Source organism: Pochonia chlamydosporia, chromosome 4 (genome assembly GCF_001653235.2).
Source record: "Pochonia chlamydosporia 170 chromosome 4, whole genome shotgun sequence".
Taxonomy (NCBI): domain Eukaryota; kingdom Fungi; phylum Ascomycota; class Sordariomycetes; order Hypocreales; family Clavicipitaceae; genus Pochonia; species Pochonia chlamydosporia.
The window spans coordinates 1,289,137-1,304,676 of record NC_035793.1 but is presented as its reverse complement, the minus strand read 5'-3'; the positions used below and the strand labels follow the sequence as shown (position 1 = coordinate 1,304,676).

Genomic DNA, 15,540 nt, shown 5'->3' with positions numbered 1-15,540 from the left:
TATGGAGATGCAACCAACTCCTCCGTCCTCTACGAGTTTCAATACCGATGGATGCTGACGCATTGCAGCCATAAAGTGCAACCACTTAAAAAGAAAAGGGGGTGTTGTTTCCTACCAATTGTCCAGGTTCATGTATATAAACGCATATCAATGCTTCAATATTCAGCTTTGTACTTGCACTGGAACATATGTTTCTCAACGACTATCGTTTTTGGAAACAGACCGATGAGAACTACTCCGTGATACTCCTGCTTTGTTTAAACACGTAATACAACTACACTACTTCTTTCACTAAAGCGCAATAGCACCGCAATTAGCATCATGGTCTTCCTGCCAGAGCCCTTTGCCTCCTTTGAGCGCACTCCTCTCTTGTTCGACCAGCCCTCACCGCTTCACCCACTTCCCAACCTCACGCGGTATGTCCACTCGACGACCTCCAGCAAAGCTCAAATTTGGGTCAAGCGGGAGGACTGTTCGTCTGGCCTCGGCCTTGGCGGCAACAAAATCCGCAAGTTGGAATATGTCGTTCCCTCAGCGCTGGCTGAAGGTTGCGATACTTTGATCTCTACAGGCGGTATGCAGAGCAACCATATGCGGCAAGTTGCGGCAGTAGGGAATCACCTCGGTCTCAAGACTGTCTTGGTGCCACAAATGCAGGCGCCGTTTAAGTCTGAGGCGTTTGACAGGGCAGGGAACGTGCAGGTCAACGGCATACTTGGAGCTGCATATGCAGAACCTAACACCTCTCTGGAAGATGTTGCAGCTAGTATCACGGAAAGGGGCGGCAAACCGTACGTCATTGTATCGGGTGCTTCTGCTCATCTTTGCGGCGGACTGGGGTTTGCTCGATGGGCATTCGAGGTGGTTGAACAGGAGAGGGCACTAGGCGTCTTCTTCGATACCATTATTGTTCCTGTAGCCTCGGGAGGAACCCTTGGCGGGATGATAGCCGGCTTCAAACTTGCCGATCGAGCTGGAAAGGATGGTGCAGATTCATCGTCTGAGCCACTGCGCACTCGCTCTATTATTGGCATTGACACGTACAACAAGCCGGCTGGTGTCCTCGAGGCTACGATTCTAGAGATTGCAAAACGGACGGCAGGACTCATTGGAGTAGGAGTTGATGAGATTCAGGCGGATGATGTGGTACTTGATACAAGGTATAATACCGGAACACACACGGGATGGGATGGCCACACAGACAAAGCAATGAGGTTGCTGGGCAGAGAGGAGGGCATCGTCACTGATCCGATCTACTCAGGTAGAACCATGGGCGCAATTCTGAATAAGGCAGAACAAGGAGAGCTGGACGGAAGGGCATATGTGATGTTTGTGCATACTGGTGGACAACCAGCCTTGAGCGCATTTCCCGAAATGAAATAATCTGTGCAGCCATGCGGAGTAGCAGTAACTTACATGCATCTCGTTCATCAGTGTTGAGAGGTCTCATGTCTCACTAGAGTAGAGGCATCGCACAAGATGAATGTGGCAGTTTTATATTCGTTTCCTGTAGCACGTTGAAACTGGGATCTAATTCACCAATTGATATTCTCCTCACACCCACGTTATCCTTAGCATTATGTCAGATGGCACCGCTCGTGTGACATCAACAATTATTTTGTTTCACCGCCCTGCCTCTGAACGATGGGCAAGTCTTACAGCTTGTATTATTGGACTAGTATGAGTTCTCGCGTATTTTTTCCCACATAAGCTGCTCTGTATGCAGCATGATAAGAGTGGTAGAGATTGGTTTGTTTTTTATGCACTCTTGCAATCGAACCTCACAGAACCAATTGATATTTGATGTTCTCTCTCGGATGTGAAACGAGACGAATGACACCGGGGTCGGCCCGTCCCGTGGCGCACTCTTTTCTCTCAAGTACGTCGATGGCGGTTGGAGACAGAGCTGAAGATTGAATCGGAAACCCTGCGTCTTTGTTTCATGAGAGCCAGAGTCGGATCCGAGACATGAGCCCATGCTAGCAGAGGAGGTTGTTCGTCACACAAAAGAACAGGAGCCGCTACATCCATGCCGATATTTCATCCATTGTCTCAAAGCTCATTTAAATAGCGAATTAGTTTTGCGAATTTCTACGGTGTAAGTCAATAGAGAGTACGGCGTACTCCGTATGCAGTGATGAGGTGACAAGGTGTGATTTTTCGTCTGTCGTTCAACGCGCTGCCCGTTTGAAGACTCGAGGCTGTGCTGGTGCCAGGGTCTGGGAGAGATGATTTTGTTTTCCTCCCAAGCTAGGACGCTTGATCAAAACTTTCTATACCCAGGCAGGTGAGAAAATACTTCCTGTTCAAACGCCTGCAATATTTAAACCCCACGAACTCTACCCCGTGCTCGTGTGCAATACGATACAGTCTTTTGTACGATCATCCTCTCGTGCTTGTGTCTTACCTTTTTCCTACCTTTCATTCATTCCCTTTCAATATGCCGTCCGAGACAACGTCAAATCCGTATGACCATGTCACCACGGCTGACCTCTACACCATCAAGTTCGATAACCTCTTCGACCGAGATGAAGAAGAGTTGAAGACGCTTCTGAAAGCTTGTGAGAGAGATGGCTTTTTCTACCTGGATCTTCAAGGCATGGGCTCTGAGAAATTGTGGAAGGACTTGAATGAAGTTGGCCAAATTACTCAAGAATGGTTTGCCCAACCTAGAGAGGTGAAGCTCAAGACTCCAACAGTCTCCCTGGCTCATGGGTAAGTTATGCCTTTGATTCCTTGGTTGAGGGCACAATTGACTTAAAACAGGTTCAAGGCCACCGGAAACCAATCTGGAGCAGTCGAGACACTAAAGGACGGCTTCGAAGCTTTGAAGGTATTTGCAAATCACAAAATCTGGAAACTTCTTGGTAGTGTCTGATCATCGTAGATTGGGAGATATGAACTTCTCGGTCGCTGGGCTCTTCCATCCGTTGTACAGGATCACCTACCGCTGTTCGACCAATTCACCGCCTCATGCCACTTCATCCTGAAACTTCTCCTTGACTGCCTATCAGATGGTCTGAATCTTAAAGGTAATGCTCGTCTAGACTCCTATCACCGCGATGATGCCCGCTCCAAGAGTACTCTCTACTTTCTACACTACCCTCCCGGCATCCAGAATCTGAACGAAGTTGGTCAAAACATGCACACAGACATTGGAACGCTGACGCTCCTCTTCGCGCCGCAATGGGGTCTCCAAGTCGTCTCTCCAGTAACTGGTGGCTGGGAATACGTTAAGCCATGTCCAGGTCACGCAATTGTCAACGTTGCGGATACGCTGCGTTTCCTATCGAACAAACGCTTTCGCTCGGCCTTGCATCGCGTGCTTCCTCTAGGAGGCATCCAACAGGAAGATCGCTACTCAATCTCATACTTCCTGAGAGCCGCTGACTCGACTGAGTTCAAGGACAGCAACGACGAAGCGTCTAACGCAAAGAACTGGTACTTGACAAAGTATGAAACATATGAACTGCCGCATGAAATTCAGGGCAAGCAAACTGTGTTATCGGGAGGCATGGCACAGGAGTTGCAGGTCACATTCTGATGGCGTGTAGGCTATTCAAGGGGGTCATTTCTTTAATTTCTCATCGTTACACCAATACGAAAGCATGTATGTGGAAGAATCAAGATAGAACTAACTATATCCATTCTTGCATAAACGTCATATTAGAGGTGAACTCCGATGGATAGCCATTGGAATAAGAGAACAGTTGAACTTGCTGGAAGCACGAATGCATTATTTGTGTGTTTTTATAATAGTCTAATACAAATAACACACCTTGCAATGTCTTTTCTGCCATGAGCTCACTAGAGTCGTAAAGAAAGCACATTTTCCACTTTGAAAGGTCATAGTGGCGGACCGGTGTAGAAGCGAAATTGCTTGCAGCTGAGTACCTTCGGCATGGTTGTATGAAGTTATGGACAGTTTGCATGGACGAACTATTTTTGCTTATTCCAGCAGTGGGATTGCGTCTTCGGTCAAAATCCTTGGTGCCAGGCCGCTTTCAGCGGTGAATATTTGCGCAATGATTTTCGGAGGTTTCGCTAGTCATGTAACCACACTCCACATGACTGTGATATTGATCGCCACAGGCAGCCTCTTGACTGATACTGTCTCAGCAAGCTGTCTCTGGCATAATTATTTAGATACCCAGTCGTGTTGTATAATGCCCGAGTTGAAAGTCATCCCGGCAACTTAATTTGATTTGTCGATAAGTTAACTCTTCTACATGACAATGTCGCAGTTGTGGCGGAAGCCTGGAGCTGAAGTTTGCCCTCACCCCGGTGCAGCAAAATTTGCTGTTTATTCTTCTTGATGCTCAGACACGGCCCGCCTAGCCAAGGCTGATATCACAGTAAAACGGCACATCGCAGTTCATAAGGTCCTGACATATAACTCTGTCCATCACCGTCGTGGCATCTTTATTCCGAATGAGTACATTGCAGCCACACATGGACACACGCCCATCACCACAAAACATGATGTTTCATGTACGTACAGGCCCATGACGGTACGAATTGATTCAGACCACTTTCACAAAGGTGATAAGTTATTACATCTGTGATATCTCAAATCACATCAACAGATCGATCTATACCCGAAAAATCCCGTCATTCAATTTGTGCCTGGTCCCTCCCGGCGTTACACGAAACTCGAGAATCCATGCAAAGCGAAGCAAACACTCCTGCAAAGACTTGCACACTCCGGGTTCTGATAATAGTCTCCGTAATTCTTCGGAGTAATTGCGTCGCAGTTGCAGGTCAGGTGCAGGGGAAGAAGGTTTCGGAAGAAAGGGAGCAGCTGGTATTACCATTTGATGCCAAGGATTCAGCGTGGTAAACCATATGCGTGACGACAACGATACCGGCTTCACAAGTTAGCAAACGCTTGCTCAAATAACTAGTTCATGTTGTGACAGCTATCCTATGCCCCTTATTTGTGTAAACATTTTGAGAAAGGGTTGTATGTACAGCAGCTTAAACTGAGAAGAAGAGGATGTGTGCTGTCGATCTGACAAAATGAAATGGTTCCGTCCGGCAAGGCATGCGTAGCTCAAAGGGTGCTCAAGGGCTATCCCATAGATTAAAATGCGGAGAAATTAATAGGAAGCTCTCGAGCAGATGGAAGGTAAGGTAACAATTCATGAGATCCTCACTTTCGTGGCGCGACTAACATTGGCATCTGTTCGGCAGGATGAGGGGGGGTTTCAAGGGGGCAGGAGGATACACCTGCAGTCAAGTATAAAAAGAACAAAATAAGTATAAATGAGAGACTATAGTTGGAATGATATTTGTCGCAGCCTACACTTACCATACTGGAGCTCGTTCCACCCGAATTCGCAGGGTAAAACTGCGTCCATTATCGATGCCTTATATGCAAGAACCGTCTTGCATTACTATTATATTTTCACATCCCGCGCATTCCAAGCCCAACTTATTCTATTCACTTCGCACGGGACTGAATGATCTGAGTATCTTACAACAGATTTTGGGAGAGTCGACCATTCTATAGAGATGTGATCCGTTCTAGAGCTTGCCTTGACAGCCCTTTGCCAACGGCTTGTGGCGTAGAACGCACATCTAACAGGGTAGAATACTCCCTAAAGCGTAATTGTAATCAAGCTTATATTTCTGCCTAGTTACCAGATTCTGTGGCATCAATAAAGCGTAAAGCTATAAACACTAGATCCAGATCTGTGCTTGCAGTGGCCTGTAAGACGATTTTAGATATGGGAGTTCTTAACTCATTAAACTTGGGGGAAACGGAGCAAGTCGCCTGTTTTGTATTCTGCAATCATTTTTCAAGGACACGATTGCTTAGTTGTGCCCAAGGGTTAGTCCGAGACTCTAATCTTAGGGTAGAACGCTCAGACGACATCCATATTACAGCCAGCAAGCCATTTGCATGACTGAACAAAGTAAACTGTTCTCAAAATGGTTATTGCCAATTTGAACCCCATAATCACTCTAGCAGTGACTTTTCAGGTCTTTAAAAAGGGTTAAGTTATGACCTATCAAGTCTACGTGAACTAGGTGCAAGCAAATTCAGCCCAGCTGCCAAACGATGGCGGTCGTTGGATCGATCAGTCAACTTCTGCCAGCGTCGATTCATCTTTGTGTAACTGGAAATTGTTGTGCCGTGTTTGCAACTTTATGTAGTAGCCCTTGAGTTGAAGACTCTCAAGGAATGCATTTGATCATATACCTGCTGTAATTTCGTGACTATCACTAAAAATTGCTAGGATGTGCAAGTTGAACTTGATCCCAACCCAGGGTTGAAAGAAGTAGACTTTGCTGCAGGGATGGACCACATGCATTTGAAAGACGGTCTTTGTTTGTCGTGGGGGTCCAGTGCAATGTTGTCAATCAGACCAGACCAGACCAGACCCCTGCAAGCACCCCTGGTTAGCTCCTTCCCAGATCTAGATCGGCTGCCAAACTTTGAACCTTCATAGTTCATTAAATCCTCGCTCGGGTTGCCCCGTGGTTCGACAACAGCCAAACACTGCTCATCCACTTCTCCAAATTCACTGCGCCATTCGTCAAACCATTCCACTTCTCTGACCTCTTTCTTGTCACAATATGTCAGCTGGTTGCAAAGGCGAGGCTGTGAACTGGATGGTGCACTGAGGTCGTGTCTCAGCCATCAGACGATCAGCCAACCCCACCGCGAATTGCTCCCATGACGTCAAACGGTCACAGTGCGTGCATACAGCCAAGCTCAACGGGGGAACTGATGGACATCACGCCTCTCGCGCCTACCACTTGAAAATGTTTGATGTACGAAGTGCCTGACAGTATACGAATTATTGAAGAGTGGTGGATGTGGTGTCTTGCACCAGCTTGGCTGCAGGATATGAGCTTCTCCAGATCTCCGGCTGGCGCCTTGTTGGTCGTGTTACTGTTGCTTCTTGCACGCCGCTCCTACGTGCTCAGTCATGTCTTCTCTTGATTTCCTATATTTAATTCCCTATACTGAATTCCCTAGAACAGCTTCCAGGAGGTCCGCACCGGGGATTTGACGTCTGTGCACAACTCTCTCGGCCTGTATCCAGCAGACTTTCGCTATGGCCAACATCAATCATGAGGCTGGCACAGAAGCTCACGCTTCAGAGACGACGCCGCTCCTCGAGCCTAGGCATGACAGTGACCGCGATGTTGAGTCACTCCGCTCTAGCTGTAGCGCAAAAGGCAACATAGTCTTGCCATCAACCTATGATGCCGATGATACCCCTTACAAAGACTACGCCAGTATTGACTGGCTCCACGACTTGGTCAAAGACAACGAGCGGCACGGGCTTCGAGATGCAGACGCTCGACGAGGTAATATTGCGTGGAAACGGATAGCAAAGGCTTGGGACTCGGCATCAGGATGGGTAGCAGCCTTCGTTATTGGCCTGTTAACAGCCTGCGTTGCATTCGTTGTCGACATCAGTGTTGAGACTGTCGCAGATTGGAAGGACGGTTACTGCACTACAAATATTTGGCTAAATCGCCGAGCTTGCTGCTCTGCTGATGGCGACTACACACGTTGGAAACCATGGTTCAAGAACTTTCCATCGGCATATGTAGCATACGTCGCATCTGCTCTGCTTTTCGGCATTATCGCAGCCGGAGTGACCACGACAACCAAAATGCGTCTACCCCCGGTTGTAGACCTAGACGTTTCCAACCGCAAAGGCAAAGCCGATAGCGATGAGGAACAAGTGGCCGAGCAACCTCAGGGCAAGATACTATACCTGGCTGCAGGTAGTGGCATACCTGAGATCAAAACGATACTCTGCGGCTTTGTCATCCCACAATACCTCACCTTCAAAGTTCTTGCAGTGAAGGCTATTGGCGCGACCTTTGCAGTAGCGACAGGAATGTGCTTGGGCAAGGAAGGTCCTTTCGTTCACATCTCAACATGCGTTGGGTACCTTGTTGCGAAGCATATTCCCAAGTATGCAGAGAACAACCGGAAGATGCGAGAAATGCTCAGTGTGGCATGTTCTGCTGGCCTGTCGGTAGCATTTGGTGCTCCCATTGGAGGCGTGCTCTTCAGTTATGAAGAAATAAGCACCTATTTCCCACGCCGCGTACTCTGGAGATCGTTCCTATGCTCCCTCGTCGCTGCCGCCACGCTCAAAGCGCTGGACCCCACAGGAACAGGAAAGCTAGTGTTATTCGAAACAAACTATGGCGTTGACTATGCCGTTTCTCACTACGCGGTCTTCATCTTTCTTGGTATTTGCGGCGGAGTGTTTGGTGGGGTCTTTTGCAGCACCAATTTCTTGTGGTCGAAGACATTTCGAAAGCAGTCGTGGATCAAGAATAGTCCGGTTCTAGAAGTCTGTATAGTGGTCTTCATCACGGCGATTCTGCAGTATCCCAATCCATTGATTCGTGAAACGGGGGATATCATCATGGAGCGCTTACTCGTTGACTGCAACGACATCAAGGAAGACTGGATCTGTGAACAAGAGGCTAAGGTGGGCGGGAAAGGCTTGTACTATGCATGGCTCATCTCTGGCACATTCATAAAACTCATACTCACCATTATCACCTTTGGGTGCAAAGTGCCATCCGGTATCATCATTCCTGCACTAGATGCTGGTGCTTTATTTGGAAGGATGGTGGGCCAGCTTGTGCCCGATATCTCGCCGGGAATATTCGCTATGGTAGGGTCCGCTGCATTCCTTGCTGGAGTCAGCAGGATGACTGTCAGTCTGGCGGTCATAATGTTTGAACTCACAGGGGAAGTCAATTTCATCCCACCCTTCATGATTGCTATTCTCACTGCAAAGTGGGTTGCTGATTCTATCAGCGCCGATGGCGTTTACGACTTGTCTCAGCACATCATGGGCCACCCATTCCTGGACTCTGAACAGGCTGTCGTTAAACTCCGAGCTCTCAGAGACGGCGAGGAAGAATCGCCAATAGTGGGAATGCTGAATCCGCCGGCCCGAGTCATGGAGCAGATGACCATACATGCCGGACACAATGCCCGAATCCCATTATCCGACATTGGAACCAAATTGGACAGTCTGTCAGCTCAAGGAGTGTTGGACTTGGGGCTCGTAATTGTCAATGAGCAGGGACTCTGCATCGGGTATATTCCAGAGGGCAACATGACCTCTCTGGCACATTTTATAGGACAACAAGAGCTGCAGGGAAGGGATACTGTCAGTTTTGCGGACGACAATTTCGGGCGGCTACTGGATCGCAGCCCTTTGAACATATCAGCAAAGGCACCTCTAGAACATGCGGTAGACATGTTTGGCAAATTGGGTTTGAGCCACCTAATTGTTGTTAACGAAGACACGGCCAGGGTTGTAGGAGTGGTTGGAAAGAAACGACTTTTGAGTTTCCTAGGCGGGTTGGAATAGCATGAATAGAATGCGACGGCATCAGACTACAAGCAACAACTACACAGATTAGATGATAAGTTTTGCACTTACTATGATAAATCATCCACAATAGTCCGTTATTCGATCAATTCCTGTGTATAGCAATCCACTTCTCGGCAAACTTGACAGCGTCTGGCAAAGAAAATACTTTGCAATCTGCCGCACCAACTTTGCCCTCGGTCACTGGTATCTCCAGTTCCATCTCCCTCCCCATGTCTCCAAAGTCATCTCCTTCAACAATTACATCCTTCACCGTCACCCAAGCCCTCTCACCATCAACTATTGCCGCAAACGAATTATCTCCCATCTTTGAACTCACCCTATACTCAGCTAAATGAAAGCAAGTACAAACATCAAACCCAACCCCCAAAAGCAGCACCTTAGCACCACACTCTTCCAATCTCGCCAACGGACTCTTCTCCCCCATCATGCAATCATAAGCATGTCCAGAAGTAATATACTCCGCCCTAGCGCCAACCGCAGCAAACGACGTCTGGGGATGATCACTCCGCACCGCACCAGGCCACGTCCTCACCATCTCTGCCACAGCGCCCATTGCACGAGTCTTACTAGTCCGAGGATTATACGCCGGCATTGTGTCCCTGATATCCTGCCACCAGGACTCCGGGACGGGCGGGTTCTCCCATTTCGCTGGGTCGGAGTTGTCGCCCGTGTGGGTGGGAACAACGAGCGTTCCCTGCGGTGTGAGAATGTCGAGGATTGCGGCGACGACGGTCTCCGCTTGGCCCGGGATCCAACCTATGCTCCGGAGGGAGCTGTGCAGAAGGACAGTGTCGTTGGGGTGGATTAGCTTGCGGAGGTGAGTGGTGAGAAATGGGAGGGTGCAGAGCGGGCCGTGAGGAGAGGCCATTTTGGATAAATTGTTTGGGATATTTGCCGGAATGGGGGGTGAGTGAATGGATGGGAGTGAGGCTTGTTGAAGCATGAAAAGAGTGAGAAGTTAATGTCAGTTTAATTTTTAATTCTTAATTTTACGACTTCCGCATCTTACTGCGATTTTCTAGTTCTCGCCGTCTGACTCATTGCTTAGATTTGGTTTCCAAACCAGACTTACGTCTCAATAACAACATAAGTCGTCAACATTATATAGTAGAATTAGTCGGCTACTCTATACTTCAATCAAGTTATTATTTCCGCGAATAAATCGCCTTTAACAGGCAACTCACGCGGCCTAATCCGGCAAAACCACCGACGATCCGGACTTTCAACGGCGGCCGTACTCGGCGAGACTACGCATTAACCTACAGGGGACTGTAACGTAACAAAGACTTTTAGCCGAAATAAGTAATTTCAATTCATTTTAGTCATTGAATAATGGCACCTATGTACAAATTTCAAGGTATATACCGTATATACAATTTCCACTCTTATACGTGATTGGTGGGTTGCAACTTTTCTTCCCGCCCAAAGTTAGGCTCTAGGTAGGACCCAGGTTGTGACAGACGTTCCGGGAACCTTGGCTCCCCAGGGTTGACCCTCGGCCTCAGCCTTGACCTTGACGAAGATGTCGTGGTTGTAGCGGTTCTGGATGACGACGGTACGAGTGCCATCGGGGTTGACGGACGCAACCATCTCGAGACCTTCGTTGTCGTTGAACAGGTAGCTTCCCGAGGTGTCGACGACCTTTCCGCCTTTGGTCATGAACTTGGAGAACTGGCCCATCATGTAGTAGTCAATGGTCTTGGTGTAGCTGCCTGAGTTTGGGTCGACGGTGACGAGACCAGTGCACTGGTGGCAGGCGTCGCTGCCGGAGATGGATGGGCCGCCGCCAGTGTAAGTGCCCAGGGCCCAGGCGATGATGCCGTTTGCCCAGTTCTGGAGTGGCATGAGGGCAAAGTTTGAGCTGTGCTTCCAGTCGGTTGTGCCGGTGGCGGTCCAGCACTCGGTCATGTACTGCTCTGAGTTGGGGAACTCGTTGTGGAATTTGGTCAGTGGTGTCCAGCCGTTGGGGTCGTTGCCGGCGTAGCAGTGCCAGGCCGCAGTGTTGACAAACTGCGGTGCAGTGTGGAACACGGTTTGGGGATAGCTGTAAACATCTGGTGAATAGGCAGTTAGTACTCTAGAACATTAAAGAGTTAGGGTGTGGTGGCGAGAAGCACCACTTACCCGTGTTGTGGTCCCAAGCCCAGATCTTGGTGTTCAAGCCGGCGTTTCGGATGGCTGGTCCCAAGTTGTCACGGATGATTTGGCCAGACTCATCCGGGAAGACATACATGGTTGGCATCTGGGCTCTGCTGTTGAAGGGCTCGTTCTGCAGAGTAACTGCGTCAACGTGCGCTCCAGCCTTCTCGTAAGCCTGGAGGTACTTGACAAAGTAATTGGCATAGTGTTGTCTGTGAGCTGGGTCGAGGTTGTTCTTGTCGGTAGTGCCCATGATCTTCTTGTTCAGCTTCATCCAGCCAGGGGCTGACCAGGGAGATCCAAGGAGGGTCATGCCTCCCTGTAGTCGACGCATTTCGGCCAACATCGACGCCATGGCATTACCACGGTCTCCAAGGTTAAAGCCATTGAGGTTTGGGTCGTCCTGGTTGTTGTTATCGTCATAGGAGTAGGCGGGATCACCAGAAAGGTCAGAGCTGGCAATAGTGTGGCGCATAAGATTGAGGTTGATGCCATCAGAAGTCATGAGATCTCTGAAGAGCTGAGCGCGAGCACTTGAAGGAACTCTGTTGAAGGCTGTGACGGTGCTATCTGTGACACAAGCACCGAAGCCCTTGACAGTCTGCTTCTGCTTGGACTTCTCGAAGATCTTAAAATCCCAATCCTGAATACCCGGGTTGCTCCCACCCAAAACAGGAGCATCAAATTGGCTCAGCTTATACTGGCCGTTGGCCGTAGAGGTCCATGATGAAGCACCGGCACGGCGGTCAAGTGTCGCTGCCGAAGCGCCGGTGGAAGCCAGGATGGTGGATAGTAGAGCCGCACGCATTGTGACGATCTTATCTTGTCTGACGATTTATGTTATCTAATGGCCAAGTCGTACAGTATTTCCGAGTTGTAACACTTCCCAGATGTTGGAGGTAAATTACACCAATATATAGAAAATCAGAACGCCGCCCGGCCAGAGTAGTTCCCAATGTTTGCACAAACCTAGCTTCCCAGTTTTGGACATCTTCATCATGCACTTTGCCCATGGAGTTTCCTAGGCTAAAGAGCTGACGAGAGTCATGATATGTCAACAATCTTCAATGTAACACAGCTAGCACGACATTCGGGCCTTCCGTGGGCCCTTCCAGTGGGATAAGGACGAATCGTGACGGTATCCATAAACACGATCCGTGAAAATGGTTACAACGCCCGACCTTGGGCGGGACTCCCCGCCGTGGCAGCCATGAAGGCTCACAGAATGGGAGAGGCGTTGTGGGGTTTGCAGAGACACCAAGTCGGCATCTGGGCGTGGGGAACCTGGATGGCGCAGGGGAATTCGATCCGTTCGTGGAGAATCAAGTCCGTTGTGGTCTAGAGCTTGTCCTGGTTTATATTAGCCGCAATCCTTGATGCAAGTGATCAGGCCTGAGCCGGATTTGCATCGTCCTCGCAATAATACGACGCTTTAAAGCTCGGAGAGAAGTATGCAGTCGTTTAGCGAGAAGACTCCATGAATGCGAATAAAGCAGAATCCGCGGGCAAATTCCTCCTTAAAGTTTTGCACACTTCGTAATGAGATGCATGTCCATTTCGTTTGTATAATTGAGACCATCAACCCTTGGGCATGTTGTGTTCCGAGACACTAAACAGCTGGGAATGGAAACAAGTTTCGAGATGTGTAATTGCCAGACCAAAAAAGACTCAACGCCCCTAAAAGAATTCTCCAGCAGATCTTGTCGAATATGCCGCTAGCTGCATGCCTTCTTTGCCATGTGCTACAAGCAGCTGCATACCCAATAGGGTATAAGTCTCGTACTGAGTCGGTGTAAACTTGTGTCAAGAGCCTTCATAGGCGCTTCTGAGGTTTCCGCCTCTCGGCAGCCCAATGTCATCCATGGCAAAAAACAAAGCCGGTGATCCTACGAACGTTTGAACTCGTAAATGTCGGGCGTCACTGGCCGTCAGCAACCGGGCGCAGTAAGCAAAGGTGGTCCATCGGGGCAGCATTCCTCGACACGTGCGACAGCAAGGATGCAGAGTTGTGAAGTTTGAGTATGCTAAGCCAAGTCACGACTACGGTCTGCATTTGTAATGCCGAGCTGGCCCGGCAGCATCTCGGTCTCCGGCACCTGTGTCTTCGCTGGATACAAATGTCCTGTTCATGGAAAAACAAACATCCAGTCGCACGGAGAAGGGTCGAGTGGTAAAGTAGTCTATTTTAGGGTTGAAGTAAACGGCCAAGCCCGTTAAACGCTTGCATGAGCGATGATGCATGCCTCTGCGATCAAATAGGGATGCGTCGCACGTTGTTTGTGTGACAAACGTCCATCAATTCTGATGCGCAACCACCAGAAAATTCTCCATCTGATTTGCTTAAATGTGGTTCTATACTTTTGCTCGTATAATCTTGTTGTCCTAGCCTCCGTAGCATTGTCTGGGGTCGCCGCTCTTCTCGGCCTCCTCAGCCTCGTTAATACCGAAATGTCCTCTTGGCCACCCCGTCGTGTTATAATCACAGTTCGTATAGACGCTGGTTTTAATCCCTTTTCTCAAATATGCAAAGGCATATCTCGTTCGGAATTAGATCTTTGCCCTCGCTGGCTACTCTATACAAGATTCGACTCCAGAAGCCGGAAACAAAGTTGTAGAGTTGAGCAGCAATGCTATGATATGATTTGATAGAGTTTGCCTCGGGCACCAGTCTTCTGGCTCAAGCGAACCATAGTAGGTCGTAGCACAGCGCAGGGCAATATCCTGTCCCAGATGTGCACGGTCTCTTTGTCAGACGAGGACGTCCTGCTGGAATGTTGAGCCGTGGCGAATATATCTTCTTTTTTTCTCGATTGTGCTACCAGCAACAATATGGCAGCTAATGATCAGTGATCATTGCATCACCGCCATCATTGTCCCAGCGCCGGACCAAACATGTCGTCTGTGCCAGTAACTTTCCGCCGTTTGGGGTCTCTGGACTCGGCATCACCAAAAACTGCTCCGTCGTTTGTACCAGTCGGCTTTTTAGGTTTCGCAACAGCTTGTTCGCGTCGTGCCCGTTGCAAAGCAACCAGGTCAGCTCGGTCTGGATCTCGGCATCGTTGAAGCTTCTTCCTCAGTGGCTTCATGGACTTGACAATCTCCGGCTGTTCATCCATTAGTCATCAGCACAATCACTTGTATTATCCCTGGCTTCAACTTACGGTCCCCCAGTATTCCGTCATTCTTTCCGGCGGCTCGTCTTCCAGCATGGCACGGCAGCTCTCGACAGTGGTCATGATCTTTTCATAGATATCCGTATGTATACCAGTAGCTTTGTCTCCATCCAATTTACCATCCTCCGCTGGCTTGGGCAGCAGAATATCCACAAGTCCCGAGTCTACCATCAATAGCGAAGCAAGCATGATTTGACTGGGCGTGAAGTGGAAATACACATCCGTGACTAACGCGCTAAACTTGAGGATCTCCCGGGCCTTGTGATGGGCATTGGTTATCCTCGTTTCTTCATCCGGAAGCCTCATTCTCAGCTGTAAGATAGCCCCTTCCAGAGGTCTAAACGGATGCCGTACATCAAACGCAAATCTGATGCCCTGACATAGTAAATATTCGCCAGCAAGAATCTGGTCGCTCGTCGTGTTTGGAAATTTCTCAGCCAGCTTAGCAAGCCTGATGTAAAAGCCTTCTGCTTTACACCCAAAGAATAAAGATGTTTTAAGTAGCTCGGTCGGGGGGTACGTCATAACAGAGTTAGTGATGTAAAATCGTCGTAGAAAGATCGCCGCTGTTGATCGAATTTCGGTAGGCAGTTCACAGAACTGGGCGGCTCGGATGAGCTCAATGGTGAAGAATTTGACAAGTTGAGATTCCTCTTCTGGCGTTAGAAAGTCGGGGACGGGGTCTATCCGAGGTGTGATTTGCTGTTTCGCCAAGGAATTTGTCTTCTCGCGCAATTCCTGCAAGCTAGCTGGTGAGAAGGACCACAGCTTAAATTGGCTTGACTGCCGGTATCGCTCATCTTCGGTGGCCATGGTTACATATGGGAGACCGGGTT

The 15,540-nt window shown here is 48.9% G+C and overlaps 6 protein-coding genes across 6 annotated transcripts; 3 read left to right on the top strand and 3 right to left on the bottom strand.

Moving 5' to 3' along the window:
- Window positions 1–321: 321 nt before the first annotated feature.
- On the top strand, window positions 322–1,383 carry VFPPC_07810 (1-aminocyclopropane-1-carboxylate deaminase; the record flags this gene model as incomplete). Its single annotated transcript, XM_018286614.1, has 1 exon — window positions 322–1,383. One exon carries the CDS (start codon window positions 322–324, stop codon window positions 1,381–1,383), a length of 1,062 nt encoding a protein of 353 aa, XP_018143319.1.
- Window positions 1,384–2,440: 1,057 nt separating this feature from the next.
- On the top strand, window positions 2,441–3,544 carry VFPPC_07809 (2og-fe oxygenase family protein; the record flags this gene model as incomplete). Its single annotated transcript, XM_018286613.1, has 3 exons — window positions 2,441–2,715; window positions 2,767–2,833; window positions 2,888–3,544. The coding sequence occupies 3 exons, from the start codon at window positions 2,441–2,443 to the stop codon at window positions 3,542–3,544; spliced, it is 999 nt and encodes a 332-aa protein (XP_018143318.1).
- A 3,523-nt stretch (window positions 3,545–7,067) lies between these two features.
- Window positions 7,068–9,368, top strand: VFPPC_15998 (chloride channel protein; the record flags this gene model as incomplete). Its single annotated transcript, XM_018293751.1, has 1 exon — window positions 7,068–9,368. One exon carries the CDS (start codon window positions 7,068–7,070, stop codon window positions 9,366–9,368), a length of 2,301 nt encoding a protein of 766 aa, XP_018143317.1.
- Window positions 9,369–9,474: 106 nt separating this feature from the next.
- Window positions 9,475–10,260, bottom strand: VFPPC_07808 (aminoglycoside acetyltransferase; the record flags this gene model as incomplete). The annotated part of the gene is made up of 1 exon (XM_018286612.1): window positions 9,475–10,260. One exon carries the CDS (start codon window positions 10,258–10,260, stop codon window positions 9,475–9,477), a length of 786 nt encoding a protein of 261 aa, XP_018143316.1.
- Window positions 10,261–10,820: 560 nt separating this feature from the next.
- On the bottom strand, window positions 10,821–12,339 carry VFPPC_07807 (glycoside hydrolase family 30; the record flags this gene model as incomplete). The annotated part of the gene is made up of 2 exons (XM_018286611.1): window positions 10,821–11,446; window positions 11,517–12,339. The coding sequence occupies 2 exons, from the start codon at window positions 12,337–12,339 to the stop codon at window positions 10,821–10,823; spliced, it is 1,449 nt and encodes a 482-aa protein (XP_018143315.1).
- A 2,059-nt stretch (window positions 12,340–14,398) lies between these two features.
- Window positions 14,399–15,517, bottom strand: VFPPC_14311 (cyclin-related protein; the record flags this gene model as incomplete). Its single annotated transcript, XM_018292080.1, has 2 exons — window positions 14,399–14,635; window positions 14,693–15,517. 2 exons carry the CDS (start codon window positions 15,515–15,517, stop codon window positions 14,399–14,401), a joined length of 1,062 nt encoding a protein of 353 aa, XP_018143314.1.
- Between the last annotated feature and the right edge of the window lie 23 nt (window positions 15,518–15,540).